Source organism: Sinocyclocheilus anshuiensis, unplaced genomic scaffold, assembly GCF_001515605.1.
Source record: "Sinocyclocheilus anshuiensis isolate Anshui unplaced genomic scaffold, SAMN03320099.WGS_v1.1 scaffold990, whole genome shotgun sequence".
Classification (NCBI taxonomy): domain Eukaryota; kingdom Metazoa; phylum Chordata; class Actinopteri; order Cypriniformes; family Cyprinidae; genus Sinocyclocheilus; species Sinocyclocheilus anshuiensis.
This window is the reverse complement of record NW_015539926.1, coordinates 699,665-723,023: the sequence shown is the minus strand read 5'-3', so window position 1 is coordinate 723,023 and position 23,359 is coordinate 699,665. Positions and strand designations below refer to the sequence as shown.

The 23,359-nt window shown below is 37.5% G+C and overlaps 1 protein-coding gene and 1 pseudogene across 1 annotated transcript in view; one reads left to right on the top strand and one right to left on the bottom strand.

Moving 5' to 3' along the window:
* Positions 1-9,070, bottom strand: part of LOC107686719 (lisH domain and HEAT repeat-containing protein KIAA1468 homolog) — a 48,269-nt gene extending 39,199 nt beyond the window's left edge. Inside the window, exon 1 of the mRNA XM_016483824.1 lies at positions 8,413-9,070. Within this exon, the coding sequence (XP_016339310.1) occupies positions 8,413-8,869 (457 nt within the window). The 5' untranslated portion in view covers positions 8,870-9,070. The remainder of the gene's footprint in view (positions 1-8,412) is intronic.
* An 886-nt stretch (positions 9,071-9,956) lies between these two features.
* The window catches only part of LOC107686718 (centrosome and spindle pole-associated protein 1-like), a 26,417-nt pseudogene continuing 13,014 nt past the window's right edge, over positions 9,957-23,359 (top strand).

Genomic DNA, 23,359 nt, shown 5'->3' with positions numbered 1-23,359 from the left:
AGTCAGCAGTTATAGAGAATAGGCTCTACGTAGGCCAAAACTTTCCAGAAGCACAGATCTCTCCGTCTGTCTGCACTGCTGGAGGGAAGATAGAAAAATATTGCCAACGTCAATATTTATATATTTATTAGGGCTGCACGATAAATCGCATGCGATATTTAATGCACATCTTGCCAGAAAAGCCGGTTCTGTAATCATCTCCATCACCTGCGGGCTTTCACATTGAGCAGCATTAACTACACAGAGCCGTTGTTCACTGACGAGCTGCGCAAAACCACGTTCATATTCGCGCGATTTTTTGCGCAGCTCGTCAGTGAACAACGGCTCTGTGTAGTTAATGCTGCTCAATGTGAAAGCCCGCAGGTGATGGAGATTTACCGCTGATTACAGAACTGGCTTTACTGATAAGATGAGAGTTAAATATCGCATGCGATTTATCGTGCAGCCCTAGTACTCACTCATGAAAACATATTTTAACTTTCAGAACTCAAAACATCCTCCCCAATACAAAAACACAACTTATGGAAATGTGTTTCAATTCGACAATGTAACCATCCAGTTGCACACCAACAATATCTATTCTGGATTCATAAACATGGCTTGTCCAGTCAAACTGAGGCATATTTCTACTATTACACAAGAAAGAAATAATTAACAAAAATTACAGTGAAAAGTATGTAAAAGTCTTGATCTATTCCTACTGTATGTAGCACCTACTCTCTGCATAGAAATCTTTAAGTCTTTTAAAAGACTCCATAAAATAAAATAAAATAAAAAAACAAAACAAAATAAAATAAGCCATCTCTTCTTTCGGAAAATGGTCATGAAAAGTGAATTAATTTAATGATTGTTGGCACAAAACACTAGACAAGCATAGGCAAATGTAGTTCTGGGGAAAATAAATTATATAAGTCAAATCATATAAAATACAATAAATGATATGGCCTCTTTAAATGCTTGTGCTCTCATGGCACTATTTTCTTTCACTCGAGCTAAATATCACAGTGACTTGAGCATGTGTCACATGATGGCAGTAAAGCTCATGCACTCAGTCCCGTAACAGCAAAGCTGTCCATGTAGACGAGGGACAATCTCAATCCACCAATGAAAAGGAGAAATTTTACTGGCCTTCAAATAGGTGATTTTTTTGTGTTTGCATGCCAACGTAAGCTTGCATTCTGTATAAATGCAGTTGGCTAAATGTTAAATGACACTCTGGTAGTTAAATTAGTGGATCTGCCTATCACAGTCTTGGACAGAAAAGTATTGATGAGGGAACAGTTTTGTGACTCTCTCTGGGCGTGACTTGAATGACAATGCTGAGATCCAACATGTGAGAGTGCCACGGAGCTGTGCTGAATAAACGTCTTGTCAAACTGGTTGACAGGGAGGGGCTGGTGGTTCTGAGAAGGCAATATGTGAGCTTGACCTATGCATAAGATGCTTCCTTCAAGGAAAGATATTGAAAAGCTCTTGTTCAATATGTCAGGCGAGTCATGTGACTCGTAAGCGATAAATGTGCACACATACTTGCTTCTGTGTGGTAAAGTTCACATAATCAACACAAAATTAGAAATGATACTCTGATGTCAAAACACTTTCTTATTTTCCAGTTTAATATGCAAAAACTATAAGTCAACCATTCGTAGGTTGATTTCCATGAAAAAGGTAACATCAAAGGGAGTTTTTGTGTCTTCTCATCATTGAGCACACAGAACTTCACATCTCCTATCAGAATTTGGCTACTAAGTGTTTTGCATTAGCAATACAAAGTTATTTTAGTAGCTCAGGAATCTGAGGTAGTGACGCTAGGCTAGAAAGACACTGTTTAAACAAAAAGGAGCCATTTATTTTTAGACACAGGTTACCAAAATCCATAAATTAAGCATTAACTACAAAGCAAATGGTCACAATAATTAAAAATCAAAGCCACACCCTCAGGGCCACAATTTCACAATTTTTAATATATGATCTGCATGTTCCTTCATAAAACATGCTGCTCAAATAACATTTCTTATTACTATCAATGTTGAAAACAGTTGTGCTTAATATTTTTGTGGAAGCCGTGAGATATTTTTTGATTCTTTAATGAATAAAAAAGTTCATATGAACAGAATGTATTTAAAATTTTAATCCTTTGTAAGTAACATTATAAATGTCTTTACTGTCACCTTTGATCACGTTCTAATGCATCCTTGCTGAATAAAATAACTAATTTCTTTCAAAAAAAAAAAACTTGATCCCAAAATTTTGTTCAGTATTGTATATTGACTGACATACGGTTTCAATTTTACTTAATAAAAAAAAAACATTCAGTGAGCTTTAGAACTTATGTGGTCGATAATTTTAGGTCTTTATAATGTAAGTGTGTATTTAGGCAGTAGGTCAATGCAGATTTGCAGAATATTGTATAGTAAGAATCAGTAGAAATTTTAAAGGGGTCATATGATGCGATTTCAATTTTCCTTTCTCTTTGAAGTGTTACAAGCTCTTGGTGCATAAAGAAGATCTGTAAAGTTGCAAAGACTAAAGTCTCAAATCCAAAGAGATATTCTTTATAAAAGTTAAGAGTCAACCACACCTACCTAAAACGGCTCGTTCTAACACGCCCCCACGTCTACGGGAAGATTTGCATAACACCGCCCAAATGTTCACGCAAAGAAAGAAGGCGCAACTTTTATTCTCGCTGTAGTATTGTTGCTGCCGCCATGTCGTGAAGGTGCTGTGTGTTTCGTTGTGAAAGCGAAACTAATTTATTTGGCCTTCCAGAAGAGGACGATATCCGCTTCGTCATGCCTAGAGCTGATCCGTGCTGGTCGCTGACGAAATACATCAACTTTGCGCTAGGGCTGTGCGATTAATCGAAATCGAATCGAAATCGCGTTTTGAGACGTTGCGATTTCCTAATCGCAAAGCCTGCGATATGGACGCGATATTACTCTGTTCCAGAGCATATGCATGACTGCCAGCCTTGAGTTGCAGTCTTACTAACCAATAGAGTGAGCGCACCTCCGTTCTCCCCAATCAGCACTGCTCTAGCCAACTGCGTAAACACCCACCATTTAAAAAACCAAAACCAAAAAAAAAACAAAGCGGGAGAGAGACAGAGTGGGATTATGGCGTCTACTGGCTCAGATCGATAGTTAGGCAAATTTAAACTAAAGAAAAACGTATGCAACTTAAGCTTCGAAATGACAGACAACGAACAAAAAAGGTAATTTGCAAGAGTTGCGTCACAGCACATATCAAAAGCTCCCTTTTATCGGTTCTGTTTTCAGTACTGGTGAATAAAAGATACAATCTTAGATGTTTTTGTTAGTACGTGAATGTTATCTTACACATTTTATCTCCCCAACAGATTAATTTGAAATAAGTTTATAATGCATGTTGGCTATTCCCAATGCTGCACATTATTGACAATATTGAGCTGAAGCTTGACTTTGCAAATTTAAAATCGCAAATCAAATCGCAATCGCAATATCTGTCAAAAAAAATCGCAATTTGATATTTTCCCCCAAATCGCACAGCCCTACTTCGCGCTGTGGAATGCCAGATCGGCTTTCACCGTAGACGAAGCGGAGTCCAGCCCGGGGTCGACACATGTGGTTGCCGCAAGCCCGCCAGCCGCTCCTTCGTTGAATCCACCGGCCATTCCTCACTCAAGCCCGCCCGCCTCCGCTCACTCAAGGCCGCCGTGTGTGACGCTGTGTGTTTCGTTGTGAAAGCGAAACTACTTTGTTTGGCCTTCCAAAAGAGGACACGACTAGAAATCAGTGGTTAAGTTGTATTTACAACACTGTTCCAGAACAGTTCAACCCAAATATTAATTTGTGTACAGCACATTTTATGGAGGACTGTTTCCTGATCCTGGAAGAGTAAACTACAGTGCTGGCTGTTCTGACTCACAGACTGTAAGTACGTATTAATTTTAAGGATTTGCCACTGATGATTCAAACGTGAGTTTTGGGCAGTGTAGAGTAGCGCTTGTTTGTAATTTCTCCGATCACAAATGCAGATGGTTTTATGTTTATGCAGCGCGATGCAACGCAACGCAACGTGTAAAAAGACAGTATAAGTCATTATAATCCGTAATTATGCCCCCACTGGATGCAACACATGCCTCGTTTGTAATGGGTTTTCATGTTTTTGAATCGTCGCTCCGTCCGGGACAAGGCATCACAGTATGGTAAGGGGCGTAACATTTCCGTCACACGCTTGAGGTATTCGGCCAATCACAATGCACTGGATAGCTGGCCAATCAGAGTACACCTCGCATTTCAGACCGATGAGCTTTGTAAAAATCAAAGCGTTTCAGAAAGGCGGGGCATAGAGAAACAATAATGTACAGTATGTGGAAAATAATGTGTTTTTTTAACTTTAAACCGCATAAACACATTTCATTACACCAAATAAATGTTCTTTTTAGCAACATCATATGACCCCTTTAAGTACATTTATAAGGTTGCATAAGGCCTAATGGTGTCTTCTGGTCTGTTTGCTGTGTGTCATTCGTAGCTCAATGAATAGGCTGGGGGTGGTGGGGGCACAGTTAATTGTGCAGTAAACTAGATTCTGATGACAGCCCGACAGCTGCTTCACAAAAACTGATCCAATCAAGTCTGCATCATACAGTTTACAATATTCATTCAGCGTTGCTTCAAATCCTCTCACATCCTAAACACACAGAAGCCCTTTCATCCCTGAAACGCTTCTCAAGCGGTTGCTGCGTCTCTCTAGCAAAGGATAAAATATTGGCGAGACCATGTGAGGTGTTGATAATGTCTCTTCCTGCAATGACGTGACAGAAGCGTGGTTGAGAGCCATCTGCTCCCTCTCAGCTGGTTGCCAGCTCCTCTTTTGGGGAGGGGGTTAGTTCCATAATGCTAATAAAACCCTGTGGCTCCTGAAACCTCTGTGTTCTAGAACCAGGTCAATACACAGCCGTCAGCAGCAATTAGGCATGTATTTAAGAGCTAGTTAAGTGCGGTTCAGTCTCCAATGCAGACTAAGTAACCCAGTTGAAAAAAAACCCTGTTTAAAAAAATAGGGATTGGCTGACACAAACAGGCAACCCAGGTCTAGTCTTCTAATTTCAATAGCATCCCCCTCTCCCTGGAGAACGGTGTCACTTAGGACACTGCACTCAGCTGATGAGGTCACATCCTGTCTTTTGGTCCTCTTAAAAATAAAGGTTCTTTAGCATCGATGGTTCCATGAAGAATCTTTAACATCCATGGAACATTTCCATGTCCTTTAGTGGATTTATGTTTCCTTTACATAAATCTCTTAGATCAATGTTTTGATGTTACCTTTTTCGTGGAAAAAAAAATCATTTTTTCAGATGATTAAAATGTTCTTCACACTAAGAAAAAAAAGGTTCTTTTAAGAACTGTTCACTGAAAGGTTCATTCATTGTGGAACCCAAGGTGGTTCTTCTATGGAATGACTAGGGGGAATAAGTAAACTTTTATAGGTCTTAAAATTTGTATGGTTTTATTTTTGACAGCATAATTCGTAAAATCAAGAAATTTATAACAATTTCATTTTACAAAATAAATTAAGGTTTTCATGTACAGTGGGAAGGTTGCAGGACTACATGCAATTTTACGAATCTTAATATCAGATCTAGGAAAGATGGTTGTCATGCGAAACGGGAAAAATATTCAGATATAATACTCTTTGCAATAGGCAGCTGATTAGATGGATTAATGATTGTTTTGAACCGTGAATAAGCCTGCATGAAAGCCATTTCAACATGCCCACCCACATGTTCAGTCAGCAGCAGGCTGAGAAAATGTGCAGTTGATGTGCACTTATGCCAGGCAGTCACGCAAAAACACCACACATAAAAATTGAAGAATAACTGTGATACAACCAGTTCTTGTGGCTCAGTGGTAGAGCATTGTGTTAGCAGCGCAAAAGTTTGTGGGTTCGATTCCCTGGGAACACACATATTGGTAAAAAATGTATAGCCTGAATGCACTGTAAGTCGCTTTGGATAAAAGCATAAATTACAACCAGGACAGATTTGAAAGCATTCAGTCTAATATTTGGTCAGTACTTCTTCCTCATTCAATCAACCTGTAGAATACCTGCAATCATTCCATAAGCTTCAGCAACCACACAGAAATTTTCAATTAGGTTGTCATCATAAAAGATTCGTATGAAACAATGATTCAAGGCTTGTGCACACCAAGAGCGATAACTATAAAGATATTATTTAGCATCCACACTAAGGCTGCACGATAAATCTTTTGCGCAACTCGTCAGTGAACAACAGCTCTGTGTAGTTAATGCTGCTCAATGTGAAAGCCCGCAGGTGATGGAGATTTACCGCTGATTACAGAACCGTCTTTATTGACAAGATGCGCATTAAATATCGCATGCGATTTATCGTGCAGCCCTAATCCACACCAATGAACGATAACTTTCTGTTTATTATAAGTGCACCCACAGTTTTGTGTGTGTGCTACTTTAAAAAGCTTGAGTCAGGTGGATTCTGATTGGCCGTCAATGTTTTTGCAATGGCCTTTTTAATAAAAAATATTTTATATTTTTCACATTATTTATTTATTAAACTGTTGATTATTTAACATTATTTATTTTTATTTATTGATATTATAAATTTTAATTTGTAAATGAGGGTTAGAGTTTAATCCACAACTTATTTTAAAGGTTAAAAAAAGTACAAAAAGAAAAAAGAAAAAAAAAAATCCTCCCTGGGTACATTGTGTCACTAGTTGACAACATTTTCCCCCATAATTTATGCAATATTCTATAACTGTCCAAACACATCTAACTTGCAATAGCACAGAACAAAAGCTTGCCTAATTATATGGTAAATGGCAACAGCTGATTGGTCAATAGCATTTTTAAGGTGGGGTTTAAACGGACAACTTACCCAAAAAAGATGATTCTATCATCATTTACTCACCCTGATGTTGCAAAACTGTAAGAGATTCTTTCTAGAACATAAAAGAAGCTATTTTGAGACATGTCTTTCTTGTCCAAATAATAGAAGTCAATCGTAACCAAAACGTTTTGGTTGCCAGTATTCTTCAAAATATCTTCTTTTTGTGTTCCACAGAAGACAGACAACAGCTTTGGAACACCATGAGGGTAAGTAAATTATGACAATTTTAATTGTTTGCTTTCACTTTAGATTATTGGTTTTTGTAACCTAAAATGGCTCCTTTTAACGAAGGCTTGATTGTCTTGCAAAAATGTCATTGATCTTTAATCAATAATTCTTTCATAAATGATCAACATTATACAATTTTGCAATTTTCAATCCACACTGCAACTACATGCAACCTAAGTAATCAAGAAAAACAAATCCCAACGTCATGCTTTGAAAGGCAAATAGCAAGAGGCAGACGAGTGCAGGCTATCAGATAAGAAATTTCATTTAGGAGCAAAGGTATAAGAAACACAGAACACGAAAGGAATTCCTGATTACACCAAACAAAGTACATCAATCCCATGTATCACTGCACACAGTCAAGGTTTTACATACCCCTCATATGAGCATCTTTTTTTCTCCTCTTTCTATCCTGCACCTGCACAGCTGGAATCAGTGGGAAGACTTCACATCACATCACACAACAAAGACACAATCCAGCCCTAAAAATGCCTCCCCAACAAGCCTCTGCACTTGAACGGATTAGACTGAAACACAGTAAACCGCAATATGAAATTAACAGGTAGTCTAGCTAGAGTACTAGTTTGAACAGCTGCAGTGTTGGTGTATTTTATGGCTGTTTAAAGAGTGAGTTGATTAATTTGGGTACTAAGTAGATATCCTGTTACAAATCCTAGTGAGCAGCCTAACTAGATAGCAATTTTATATATTTGTTTATGTGCTAACTAGGTATCCAGCTCCCAAACCTAGCGAGTTGCCTACCTAGACAGCATTTTAGTGCATTAATTTGGGTACTAACTAGGTATCCTGTTACAAATCCTAGTAAGCAGCCTAACTAGATAGCAATTTTGCAACTTGAACTTTGTACATTAGTTTGTGCTAACTAGGTATGCAGCTCCAAAACCTAGTGAGCTGCCTACCTAAAAAGCATTTTGGGCATTAATTTAGGTGCTAAATAGGTGTCCTGTTAAAAAAAAAACACACACAACTTAAATCAGACTAAGATGGTTACCTAGTCTATCTGGTTTTCCAGACTGGCCAAGTGGAGTTCAGCTAGTTTAAGCTCGTCGACCAGCTGACAAGTGTCCAAAACCTTAACACCTGCCAGCCAAACCAGGTTATGAGACCATTTTAGACTGGTTTTAAATGTTTTTTGACTAACGTTAGCATATGCAGTCTCGTAGGTTTTGAAACACGTCCATTACTGCATACAGGAAGACTAGACTTTATTGCGGTTGGACCTACATTATAAACATTATCTCATGACTTACTGAGCGGACCTCCAGGACCGACACCTTGCTCTTTGCACGCGGGTGGAGTTCCGCTCTGCCGCTCGAAGTTGCCTGGATTGGAGAAATAATCCCGCAGGCGAGGCAGCTCGCGTCCGGCTTCCAGGAGCTCGGTGTGCAGCTCCAGGGCCGTGAGGATGTACTGATCCCGGAGCAGCTGCGCGGCGATCGCATCAAGCGACACCCGAGTCTCCGCGCCTCCTCCTCCGATCCCAGCCACCGCCGCGGCCGACGCGGGGATACCGTCCACACTCGGGCTGGTTCGGTTGCTGGACAGCAGAGCGGCTGGCTCGGAGTACGCCGGCGGGGAGAAGGGACCGAGTCTGTGGCCTTGCGCTTCATCACTAGGGCTGCGCTCGGTGTCCGCGCAATCCTGCCTCTGCTCCGCTTCCTCCTCCGAATCACTCACGTTAAACGGGTTGACAGTGCCCGCCGCCATTTTGCCGTAAGGTGTTTAGCCAGCTATCTGGCAAATATGTGTCTCCGTCTTTCTAGACGGATGTCAAGAGCGCTTTATTGATCCTAATCAACGTGGCTCCGGGAAATATGCTTTGGTTGGTGGGGCCGAATGTCATTTCAGCACCCCGCCTCCTCCCTGCCAAGACACGAGCGGAAATGACGTCATGCACTTCGATTAGCCTGGATCATTCTAAGCTTCAAACAAAACAAAAATCTGAATATATTAAATTATATTTAACAATATAATTTAAGACAAAAGTTGTTTAATAAAATGAATTTAATCTATCTCTAAATTGTTGTATTTAATCTATCATTCTAAGATAAATAAATAAATAAATTGTATACAATATATATATAATATATATATATATATATTTGCATATATACAATACAATTTTAGGGCAAATATTATAATAAAATATCATTAAAATATCTATCTGTCTATCTGTCTCTGTCTGTCTGTCTGTCTGTCTCTCTGTCTGTTGTTCTTTTAATGTTAGACCATGTTTGTAGTCTGTTTTTTTTTTTTTTTAGCAATTACACCTGTTTTAGAGAACCTTTCCTGGAACACTTTTCTTCTGTTATGCATTTCGTATGAGGAATTAGGAAATATCCTAATAGCACCTTGATGTCACAATTCAAGATAAAGACAAATCAACACATCAGCATTGAAACAGACAGATATTTCATCTCATGACAGTCTCATCTCAACTGAAACAGCTGATATAAGTCAGATTTACAGCATGTTTGCCTTGCATCTGTTTGGCCATCAGTAGATGTTCACGTGGCTGCAACCTTATTAGTGATTGTACACAATCAGACATTTGTTTGTGCCATGTGCTGGACTGAACCAAGCATAGCATGTTTTCAGTTCTGGCTCTCTGGTCACATATGGTACATTAATTTCTAATTTGCATGTACATGACGTCTATGCAGTGATGCAAATATATTACTTAATTAAATAAACACACAAATAAATATTTTTTGCTGTTCTGTGGCAAGTGTAGGAGCAGTTCACATGCATGGATCTCATCTATTCATTAAAGGTCTGTTTTGCTCTTGATGCACCAAACTACACCAGATGCTATGTGTATAGCGTTTGATATTTTTCCTCCGTTAACATTTTTGAATTAGTGTTTATGTAACGGAAGCTATGGTTACCATGGTCATTTTTTGAAAAGGCAGACAGTAAAAATAGGACTTTTATTTTGAAATATATATCAGTCAGCTGTGAGAACAACTTTTGAGTGGTTAATGTTAGTTAGTAGCAGTAGTTCCACATAAGGCGCAAGATTCTGAATGCCGCTCAGAAATGCTGTCTTGGATCCGATGATCTCTAGGTTTTGGGACACACAGCCATCGTCTGAACTGTGGGAGGTTGAGGCGCGTGTGTTGTGTTGAGTTGTTGCATAACAACCTCTGCGTCTGCAGCGTCTGCACTCATCCGCTCCATCTCCTCCTGTAAACACAGTCTTTCTTCATTTCCATGCCCAGAGAGCAGCATATTCACTCTTGTGTTATTGATAAGAGCTTCATCTGATAACGGCTTCTGTCTTGTCCAGAGCTCTTTATTAATTGCTGAGTCTGGTTTGGGATAATATGAATGTCAACATCAGCAACTTTATGGAGGACAGAAAGGCGAACACAGAAGAAGCGCCTTACATGGAAATGAAGGTAAGCTTAATTTCTAATAGAAATAGTGCTGCTTGATTTGTTTGTGTGTTAAAACATGAACATGTTTATGTATTTATATTTCAAGTTATTGTTTTATTACTTGTCTTTCTTTCATAGACAAGTTTTGGTAACAAGGAGAACCCTGCTAATAAAAAACAAACTTCTCACCCCAAACAGACCAAAGGCAGGATATATTTCAATATAATTTCAGTCAAATTCATATATTCAATACTTGATATTGGATGATACATTTTAAAATCAGTGTCTGTTCTTTCTCACTTATTTAAAAATGCCATTGAAGATGTTTCATATTGTCGTCTTATTTACAGAAGAAAGTTTTGGCCTCAGTTTACCTCTTGGAGAGGAATATGAAAGAAAAAAGCAGAAGTTAAAGCAAGAACTACGTCTTGATTACCGACACTTTATGTCTGAGGTACACTATGCTCCTCTGTATAATATAACATTTCAATAAACATCTGAAATAGGCCTATATAATAAAAAATTACTTGCACACCTGTTTCTCTTTTGATGTTTTTTTTTTTTAAACTACATATTTAAATAGTTTGTGTTTCTGTTTGTTAATCAGATATATATTTTAAATAAATTATTTATTTTAATAAAGTTTTAATTAGTTTCTTCTATCTCTTCCTTAGAAAAAAAATCAAATTATTGCTGATCCAATTCCACAGTCCCACATGCTGTCTCTCCCCATAAAAGAACGGAGATCAGCGAAGGTAAAATATGTGTGTGTTGTCCATCTGTAAACGTAGGCATCACTAGAGCAAATTCCGCATTTGGTGCCATGACCTGGTTCAATCCATTGCACAAAGACCCATCCTTACTGTTTGGCAAGCCGTCAGTGACATGAAAAATGATTTGCTTACTCTGACTGGATAAGGTGTCTAGTGGCAACCAGTTTATTGCTGAACTGCAGATCTGTTTTGCGTACACATTTGAGATTTGTACAATCGTAAAAGAGGTCTTATACTATGAATAATTGTTTATTGTTACCATAGAAATGTAATGGTACACTATTAATGTAACAGTTTTGTGATTCTACCCAGGAAAAGCTGCAGGATGAGAGGAACAAGGAATATAATATGTTTCTCCGAGGGCAAGAGGGAGCACAGAAAATAGGGAAAACTTCAACTACCCCACAGGTTTAAATGAAATAAAGCATTATTTTGTTGATATATGACCTATACATCTACATTAATAAATAATCTTCACAAATGTCCTTATTGAACTACAGTTTAAAGGAATAGTTCACCCAAAAATGAAAATTTGCTGACAGTTTACTCACCCTCAGGCCATTCAACATGTAGATGAGTTTGTTTCTTCACCGGGACAGATTTGGAGAAATGTATCATTACATCACTTGCTCACTAATGTATCCTCTGCAGTGAATGGGTGCCGTCAGAATGAGAGTCCAAACTGCTGATAAAAAACATTGCAAGTAATCCACACTCCAGTCCAGTCTCCAGTCCATCAATTAACATCTTGTGAAATGAGAAGCGGCATGTTTGTAGAAAAACAAATGCACCACTGAGATGTTTTAACTTTAAACCATCGCCTAGCTAAAATACTCTATCCATAAAATTGCTTCCTCCAGTGGAATTTTCAGCAAATTATCATTCAATTCAACTATTCTTTTAAAATTCTATAGACTTGAACCTCTCCTTGAATCCTCAGCATATGTTGATCATGTTTCTGTCAGGCCCTGGAGAGAGATCGTTTTGGCTCTATTACTCCAAAGTACCCTGTTGGTTCTCTAGAGGTACAAGCGCAAAAGGCCAGTCAGAGCCCGGAGAACACCGTGTTCTCAAAAAGGGATGTTGTCACTCTGACTGAGCCCATTTCCGGAGTGCCTAAGGTATCAAGGCCACGGAGACGCTGGGGAGAGACGCCGGATCGCTGGGGAGGCCCTCACCGAGATCACACCAGTTCTGATGAGGAGATAGAGCTCCTAGAGAAGGAGAGGCACAAAAATGTACAGGAAGACACGGGCAAAACCAGGAGAGGAGGAAAATATGACAACAGCTCTCACAGGTGCATCTTACATGTTCTCTCTATTGTGTCCTGTTTATTTTGGTGGCACTCAGAAGTTGATATGGTTATATTTGAGGAAACATGATAAGAATAATATTCTCTTGAGGGACTTCCGTCTAGATAGGTTATAATTAGGCCCATATGGAACTGTGATGAAAACTCCACGGATTGGCATGGATTTTGAGCACGTCATTTACAAAATGATATATCTATTCTGCCCCATGCATGTCCATTGATTAGATTTTCTGGAATATAATTGCATTTTGAAAACGTTTTAATGTTGCTTACATAAAGTGAAATATTTCTGGTTTATTTAATAATGACATTTTACACATATTACCAACACATTTTACCGTAAATAAGTGCACGCTGCAGATTTGACCACATTCAAATGTAGAAAAACAAGTACAGATTTATCACAAATGAGTAATTCTAATTAATCATTAGTGTCATTGTGTGGTCAGATATTTTTATACAATGGCTAATAAACATGTTAAATAACTCTCACATTATAAATAATTAAATATACATTAAAAATACCAGTATTGTAAAATATTATATACAAAGTCGAATTATCAGCAGCCATTACTCCAGTGTCACATGATCCTTTATAAATAAATATATATACAGCATAAATGAGTACACCCCCTCTAAAACTTAACAAATTCTCTGGTCTCAAGAGACCAAGTCAATCATTTCGGATCCAAAAGCATCCAAAATGTTCTGGTGTTGCTAGAGGAGAAGTACAGTGAGAAGTGCTTGGTACCCACAGTGATGTTCAGTGGTAGTAAAGCTTTTATATAGGGATGTATGAGTGCTGAAGGTGTGAGGGAGTTGTACTTTATCAACACTGTCATGAATTCACACACTACTGCGTGATGTAATACAAAAACTTGAAACAGAAGATGCTACCCTCCCCTCATTCCTTGCATTATTGGGCATTTTTTCAGCATGACAATGAATATATTAATTCTCCCAAGGTGAAAATCCTTCAGTGGACAGTATTTCACTCAATCTTAACGCTCTTGAGCAGCTGTGGGGGATTCAGTAGAGACGAGCTGAGCACCACTCCCCATTAAAGATCAGAGCATTTAAGGAGGTCGTCCTGCAGGAGTTAAACAGGACAGATGTGAAAATTCGTCATGAACTTGGACGTCAAAAGATGAATATGAGACAAGAGATCAACATTTCAGCTTTTATTTCCAGGTATTTTCATCTAGATCTGATAAAAACAACTTAGAAGATAGCATCTTTAGTTTGAACCCACCCATTGCTCATGTGACCAAAAGTATTGGAACAGATTGACTTAAACTAGAATAAAGTGAATAAGACTTAATATTTAGTTGCAAATCCTTTGCTTGCAATAACTGCATCAAGCCTGTGACCCATTGACATCACCAAACTTTTGCATTCTTCTTTTGTGATGCTTTTCCAGGCTTTCACCGCAGCCTCTTTCAGTTTTGGGGGTTACTTCCTTCAGTCTCTTCTTTAGCAGGTAAAATGCATACTCTATAGGGTTTATGTCTGGAGATTGACTTGGCCAGTCTAAAACCTTCCACTTTTTGCCCCTGATGAACTCCTTTGTTGCTTTGGCACTATGTTTTGGGTCATTATCTTGCTGCATGATGAAGGATCTCCCAATCAGTTTGGTTTTATCTTTCAGTAAATTGGCAGACAAAATGTTTCTGTAGACTTCTGAGTTCATTTTGCTGCTGCCGTCATGTTACATCACCAGTTAAGATTAATGAGCCCGTCCCAGAAGAAGCGATGAAAGCCCAAGCCATGACATTAACTCCACTGTGTTTCAGTTGAGCTTGTATGTTTGGGATCATGAGCAGATCCTTTTTTTTCTCCTAACTTTAGCCTTTCCATCACTTTGGTAAAGGTTAATCTTTGTCTCATCAGTCCATAAACCTTGTCTCAGAATTTTTGAGGCTTGTCTCCTATTCTTTGGTTTGCATCTTCTGGTGTACCCTCTGTACTTTTGTTCATAAAGTCTTCTGCGAACAGTAGATTCTGATACCTTCACTCCTGCCCTCTGGAAGTTGTTGCTGATGTCACTAACAGTTGTTTTAGGGTCTTACTTTACAGCTGTCACAATGTTTCTGTCGTCAACTGCTGATGTTTTCCTTGGTCTACCTGTTCGAGGTCTGTTACTTAGTACACCAGCGGTTTCTTTCTTCCTCGGGACATTCCAAATGGTTGTACTGGCTATGGCCAATGTTTGTGCAGTGGCTCTGATTGATTTTCCATCTTCTCTCACCTTCACCATTCCTTGTTTTTCACCCATAGACCGCTCTCTGGTTTTCATGTTGGTTACGCATCTAACTATAAATGCAGTCTGCACAGGCAAAATCTGAAACTGAGTGCAGACATTCAGTGCTATTTATTGTTTGAATAATCAATATAATAGGACACACCAGGGCAACAAAACACGCCTGTCAGTCACATGTTCCAATACTTTTGGTCACATGAGCAATTCAAAAACAAAAACAAAATTGTGCTATCTTCTAAGTTGTGTTTATCAGATCTAGATGAAAATACCTGGAAATAAAAGCTGAAATGTTGATCTCTTGTCTCATATTAATTTTTTGATGTCAAACCCAAATGTTTTCAGTCTACAGCAAAAATAAAGGAATTGGCTTCACTGTTCCAATACTTTTGGGGGAGTGTGTGTGTATATATATATATATTATAGTGCAATATAATGCTTAAATGGAAGATGGTTTAATGGTTTAAGCAGAGAAGGCATAAATGCGTTTTTACAATAATATAAAGACGCAACATTTGCAGATGGTGTTTTTCACAAATTGTAGAGGACGTCAAATTAACAGCCTCAACCAAACCGACAATATCTGCAAAAATAACTATCATCACCATAGCAACATTCAAATAAAAATAACTTGAAACAGTTGAAGAGCCAAATAAAAGCAAATGTAGAAGGGTTGTACAGGCTTTAATCTCTGTTAAATTTGACGTCTTTCCTACTAGACACAGTCAATGCAGACAGCTGTCAGGAGAATACACAGACCCTAACTGCACTTCAACTCAAGTACTGATCTGCAATTAGAGTAATTGGGGTTTAAAGCCAATCTTTCACTGAAAATAAAACTGCAGTGAATCAAATAGCTGAAGTGGCATTTACTCTAGCAGAAGTCTGTATTTATAAACCCTACTATCAATTTGCTGCCTTTCCAGTGGAAGAAAATGAAAGACATTATGGTTTTCAGCCTTCATTTTACCTTTAAGATTTCATGTCTTTTGTAGGATTTTTCTACTTGAGGATTTCTAACAATACAGAGACAGGAAACGCTGGATTTATTGTTCATTCTGTCAATGGGATTGTATTGATTGGTGTTGATGGGGAGGTTCAAAGCCTCTGATGGCCCTGCAGCCAGGCTCTTTAATTCACTGTATGTGATGTGTGTGTGAGACGTAATAGTTTGGCCAGAGCTGCAGAGATCAGGTGTGTTTAGTGTAAGACACTGGATGGAGTTTATTGTTCCTTTGTGTGAATTTATTTATTTATTTTTGATGTAGTCTACAAGCACCGACTCCAGCGCAAAGCAGATCTGTCAACGAGCAGAACATGACTGAGTTTGCTACAGGGCTCATGATTGGTAAGACAACGAGTGTTGGGTCAAATCAAACTGTATGTAGAATTTATATATAAAAATGTGAATAATTTCTGACCTGTGACTGGGTTATTTAGGTGCTACTGAAGGTGATGAGGCCTCTCAGAGGAGGAAGGAACGGTACAGAATGGAGCTGCTACAGCAAATAGCCAAACAACAGAAGAACAAAAGGAAGTGAGAAACAAAGTATTTGACATGCTGATCGTAGGTATTTGAATTAAAACCTTTAAGGGCTCAAATATTCAGTTCACCATCTAAACTCAATTTTACAGGGAGAAGGAGCTAGAGTTGGGAGTGGCTGCAACAGGCGCTGTTGATCCCAAAAAAAAGGTGAAGGTCCTCAGGCTTTGAATATTCATTGTTTTATATTTAGATTTTATATGGTTTCTATATTAAATTTAAAGAATAGGTTTTTATTTTAAATTAATAAGCATAACATTTCTAGATGTTTAATTATATTATATTTATTGTATTTTTTAATATTTAAAATCTAAGATTTAAAAATGGGAAATAACTAGGAATGTGCTGCTTAATTTTTATTTTTTTGCATAATGACATTTTCAGGGCAATTTAAAGAACAAGTACAATTATTATAGTATAATATATAATATAATATAATATATAATTATAAAGTAATAGTAAAATGTGAAAAAATATGAAGTAATAATAAAATGAAAATGAAGCTTATTTTATGCAAAAGATTTTTTTGTCTTTAAGCTCTTCAAATTGTTATGAAGCATTCAGTATGCAAAAACTCTCAATGGTTCTAAAATGTACTTTATTTTCTTGTGGCCATAATGAAATAGAAAAACAAAACAAAAAAAAAAAGTAGTTCATACAAAACATGGCACTACATTTTAAATAGGTGATTATCAGTGAATAACTTGAATTTTGACCTGTTCCTCACACAAAGTAATTGTATGGCTTTAGAAGATTTGTAATATAGCATGCAAGAAGATGTTTTTGTTCCTCTCTCACATTGGAACAGAATTTGAGTCGATAGACTAGACTTTGACACACATTTTCACTGCAGCCATAGCTGTGCAACACCTTCTGTGCTCCTATTTACAGCCATCTCACCTTTGTTTCCCACAGCCAAACAGAATAAAACAATTTGGTGCCGTGACCCGGGAACGCGAGGGTAGGAGAATGGATGTATCCTACCACCCAGGGCTGGGTCTGGAGGAGTTCAGGGCTGACTCTGCCAGGTGGCTCAAAGAAGAGCGATCTCCACAGCCACCAAAGGAGACAGCACCCCCTGAGAGACCCCGTGTTGCTTTCCAGTCTCCATCTCTAGACCATAGCACTGTCTTAAGCCAGCTAGCTAACACACCAGGCCTTGGTCTGGAGGCTGGAGCAGGGTTTGGGGCCAATGATACCACCTCTCTTACTGAAGACAATCACAGAAGCCTCTCAAGAACCCTGGGGGAGATAGTTGCCCCAAGGTTTGTCTTAGATTTTGAGTTATGTTCTTAGATTTTGCACTGAAACAACAATTGTACTGACATGTAATGTAATTGTACTGAAAACAAAAGATAAGCTATGTAATAACATACCTTAATAAATAATAATACTATATATATATATATATATATTAGATTAGATTAGATTCAACTTTATTGTAGGATTGCTCAAATTTCACTATACTTGTATAGTGACAATAAAGAATCTTGAATATAGACAGGATTTTATGTATGTTTAATGAAATATGTCTGTTTTCTGATGTCAGAATTACAGGTGCGCGTCCTCCGTTGGGTCCCTTCCTCGCTGACTCCTATCAAACTCCTTATGATAATGCACATTACTATTATGGAGCTAGAAATCCTCTAGACCCCAATCTGGCCTACTGTAAGTAGCATAACCACATATATCATATTTGGTTAAACTAAATACATCTGTGCTAATGTATGTCATTATTATCTGTCATTCATTGATATTTGTGTTGGCCAGTATTGTAATACGAAAGTTGTTTCTGCAGTAGTTGTGTTATAGTTTGGAGTCCTTGCCAATTTTATGATGAATGTAGCTGTTGATTGCATGTTTAATGTGATTTGTTCGTTTTGTTTGTGTTAGATGGACCAGCTGTGGGTCAGCAGGCACTCATCCCTCCAGAAGCACAGTGGCCTGTTCTGCAGCCTCCGTCTGGAGGCCTCACACAGTAAGCATGAGTTTTAATACAGAATGTCAGTTATTTAGCTTCAGAATTTAGTTGGTCACATGACAGGGATTTTACAATGTGTTTGCAAGTGGCTTATTCAACTGTCATTTAATTGCACCTCATTTAAAACAATACACATTGAAATGACAAGACAAAATAAAATCCAAAATACTTTAAAATATGAATTTCTGAATAGATTTTAAGTCATAATGTTTGAGTTACTTGGTTATTTTTTTATGGCAAGTTATGCTGAGGTACCAGTAGGGGGCACATTTATTCAGAATACAACAGAATAAATAACATAATGCTTTTCTCTGTCTCTCCATAGAGCGATCAGCCATGCTGGAGTTGTTCCATCAGGACCAGCGTTCTTTCCTCCGGAGAGGCTGCAGCAGCCCATGGAAAGTGCTGTTAGCTATCAGGAAGCCCTTAAGCAGCAGGTACTCTCCCAATAATTTGTTATGAGATTAATTATCATGCCATAGAAAGGGTGCAGATGATTTGATGAATTTATGGAAAGGTGCACTAACAGGGTTACACAGCTTTACATTTGAATCACCAAAAATTTATTAATTAACATTCTTTAATTAACAGTCATATTACAACAATTCATTGAATATTAATAACAGATTATGTCAGAATTGTGATGTCAAGACCTCAGACATTGGACCAAAATCATGTCAAGTCAAGATCAAGTCATTTAAGGAGTGATGATACAGACACATTTATTAAAACTTGCTACTTTTCAAGAAAATATGAATGAAAATTAAATAATTTATTAAATTATGTTGGATAAAAATTAATTGCATGTACACTACTATTCAAAACTTCGGAAAGATGTTGTTGACAGAAGTCTTTTATGCTCACCAATGCCGCATTTATTTGATCAAAAATACAGTAAAAACTGTAATATTGTGAAATATTATTATTTTACAGTTTTATATTGTAATATATTTAAAAAAATGTAATACAATTTTTTCTGTGATGGCAAAGCTGAGTTTTCAGCAGCCATTGCTCCTGTCTTTAGTGTCACATGATCCTTCAGAAACCATTTCTTATAAGAAACATTTCTTATTATTTTCAATGTTGAAAACAGTTGTGCTCCTTAATATTTTGTTGATGCCTTTTTTTTCAAGAGTCTTCAAAAGAACAGCATTTATTTGAAATCGAAATCTTTTGTAGCATCTAAATGTCTTGACTTGTAAATGTCACTTTTGATAAATTTTTATGCATCCTTGCTTAACAAAAGGATACATTTCTTTAAAAAAATTCAAAACAGTTATTGACCCCAAACTTTTGAGTGGTACTTTGAATGATATCTAATAGTTTTCTGTACAAAGCAAAACAGGAATTTTGTGCCTCTAATGCTTTTAAAAATGTAGTGGGACATCAAAACGTACCCTATTAATGGAAAGTGGTGATATACTGTTGCAAAGCATTAATGTTATGAAGTGATTTGCTTGAATTGGCCGCAGGTTTAGGTTTAGCTCAGTGGGATGTCAGATGATATCTTTATATCATAATGGCTGTGGACACAGATTAAGGACTTAGGGAGGACAAATTGCATTATCCTCCTCTATTTCCTCAGGGGAACTTTGATACTGAAAGATATATAGCTAGAAAGATGTTTGTTTAACTGCCTGGTTGCAAGATCATTGAGTTTGAAATAGTGCAGTGAAGGGTTTGAAGACGGATGGCCTTGAATGCTAATCCGTGTAGAGTTTACCAAGAACTTCAGCAGTCTGACAGGAAGAGATCTGAGCAGAATCTGCTATTTCCCAAGGTACAGTGAATCTAGAGGCAGATCAGGGTTGGTTTAATGTGATGAACTGAAAGTTTGAACTTTCCGCCTTTGTGTACTTTAAAATCTGATTACAACATGTTGAGTAATACTACTTTGATTTTGATGTTACATTCTTACAATATCTTGTTTGTAGTTTGAACAGAAAAAAAAAAACATGAATAATTCAAATCTGATTTGTGGAAATGTGTCAGATAGGATTTACTCTTGTTATTCATTTGGGATTTGAAAAACAAATCAGATGATGTGCAGTGTGAACAAAACCTAATTGTCTAAATTGTGGTGCACAGATTCAAGAACGACAGCAGAGACGGCATCGCGAGAAGGTGGAAAAGGAGCTGTATGATGCTAAAATAAAGGCTGAGATGAAGGCCTACGAGCCCTGGGGAAGAGCAGGAGGAGGAGCCTCTCTTAGGGACTATCATGGAAACCTCATCAGTACGCATGCAGAGTTCACACTTCACTCAGTCAACTCCCTGTCCACAGTCAGCTACAATTACTGCAGTTTAATAAGGCTTTAATTAGTGCAATCCACAAATGGTGGGCCGTTAGTGGGAGTACTGCAAAATAAAAATAAAAAAGTTTACACACCCTTTGCAGAATCTGCAAGATATTAATAATGCATTTTTACATTTATTTTATTTAGGTATTTTACAGTTGACACAGATATCTATATGTATCAGTGTTCCTGTGGTCATGGAAATCAAGACAATTAAGAAAAAAATAAGAAAAATTAAAATGGAATGGAAATTCTGACAGTGAATATGAGATTTACTTTTTCTAGTTTTACTAGAGAAATAATTTAGCAGCTAGAAGCACTCTTTGTGCGTATTTACCCAGTAATCATGAATGACTGGAAAAATCTCAAAATGCTCATTGGAGTTTAATATACTAAATATTAAATCTAAATATTAAACAGTAGTAAATATTAAACAACTAATTCTTCAGGGCAATATGGTATTGTACAATGCTGTGTGTATATATATATATATATATATATATATATATATATATATATTTATGTAGATACAAGGGGTATGTAAAACTATGATATGTGACATAGCTATATACTGCTTTTATTTATTTTTTTGAAAGGGGTCTCCTGCTTACCAAGGCTGCATTGATTAAATTTGATCCAAAATAAAGTATAAAATTTACACGATCCTTCAGAAAGGATTAATGTTGTTAATGTCTTTTTACAGTCCCTTTTGAACAATCTAATGTGCTTTTTCTTGCAAAAAACAAACAAACAAACAAACAAAAAAATCTTACTGACCCAAACTTTTGAACTCAAATAAATCACAAGCTTCCCACTTATAGATGCTTCGTGGTGTCAGTTAATTTACAGATTTTGGATTGGAAACAAAATTTATACAATTTGTATATATATTTTGTCCATGCTATATTTTTTGATCATCAAACTGATTCTGAAAATTTCTGGTATAAATGATAGTACTAATGTAACATTTTTGTGTTTCCAGGTGATTTGAAACAAATGCATAAAACAAATGTGGAAGCGTGTGATTCCGGAGGCAGAGTAGCCAGGATTCCAGTGCCAGAAACTTTACCTCGTGCATCAAGTACTGTGGCCACAGAATTACAGTTTTACTCACAATCATAAAAAGCATGTAACTAGAGTGGAATTTAAATGGAATAAAATTTTGCATCTGCAATGACATGCACTTAGAGGACGCTATTAGTTGCTATATTTAAAACTAATAGAAATGTAATGAAATGTATTTTAAAAAAATTACAAATGTATATTTACTGAAATATAAATATTTAAAAAAACTGATTGTGGATACTATCATCAAACCTTTTAGAAGCTAAAAATAAAAGACCTTTGCATGCAATCCATCCAAATCTTTTCTGCCCCTGTAGAGCCTGCAGGTTTTTGCTCTTCTCAGCCATCTGTGCAAGCCCGGGGTAACCTTTTCAATGAACTGCCCACTCCGCAGCAGCTCCATGATCAGGAAAATTACAAGGATTGTTTGAAACAACAGGTACGGACTGCTGTCTTCTGCTGTCTGTGCTTGTAGCTTGCCGTCTCACTTTGTCATCATCTTTGGGATGAACAGATCGAGGAAAAGAGAAGAAAGGAGGCAGAAGAGAGAGAGCGATGCAGGCTTGAGGAAGAGAAAGAAGAGAGGCGGCTGGCCGAACAGTGAGCTCGGATCCAAAGGGAGTATGAGGAAGAGCAGGAGAGGAAGCGTCAGAAAGAAAAAGAGGTTCTTGTTTTGCAGTTATATCATGTGAATCTCAAAAATAGCCTGCTGAGAGGAAGATGTATTCACTTTGAAGCACTGGTCTTGACCCAGATTGAATATATGAGTGTGTTAAGCTTGAAATAGTCTATCCTCTAAAGGCTTGGGTTAACAGTGTCCTAACCAAGCGTGACCAAAAAAACGGCGATAAAAGCTTTCCCTTATAATCCCTAACAAACAGCAACTTTTGAATGGCTGTCAATGGAAAACGATACTTTTTACCCATTTAATGGTGTAGTTACAGCATCTACTGTACCAGCAGTCACATTGCCAAAATTTTGGTGAAATTATTTCACAGCCAGAATAGATTTATGTCCATTGTCAGTGAAGCACAACTCATGTTCAAACCAAATAATTTTCCGGCTTTCTGTTAGTCAACGTGGTGAATTCACTTGACCAACCTAAATCCAATGTGAAATCTGTGTGGGGAAATTCTATCGCTATCACATGAAATTCCAGATTCCTATTGAAATTATGTAGATTTCTATTGAAATTAATGGAAAAATTATAGGATTTTGTCCGTGAAAATTAGATGAACAATGACACAGTGCAAATTAAAAGAAAGGTACAAAACCACAGGATGTGCTTCTTTTCTGTCACTTATTACATAGCAAATGGCCAAAAATGAGGATTTGGTCAGGCAAGCCGAAGAGCGTCGTAAAGAGGCTGAGAAAATGAGGAAAGAAGCAGAGGAGAAGGAGAACGAAGCCCTGAGGAAGAAACAGGAGAGAGAGAAACAGACACATCTGGAGGAGGTGAGGAGTGCATATTATTTGTTCATATGTGCACACAATGTACTGACACATTATTCTCAAATACCAAAAGGTCCACAGGGCACCGTCGCCACCCCTACCAGCCCTGCAGAAGAAACTACGTCAGCAGACACCCA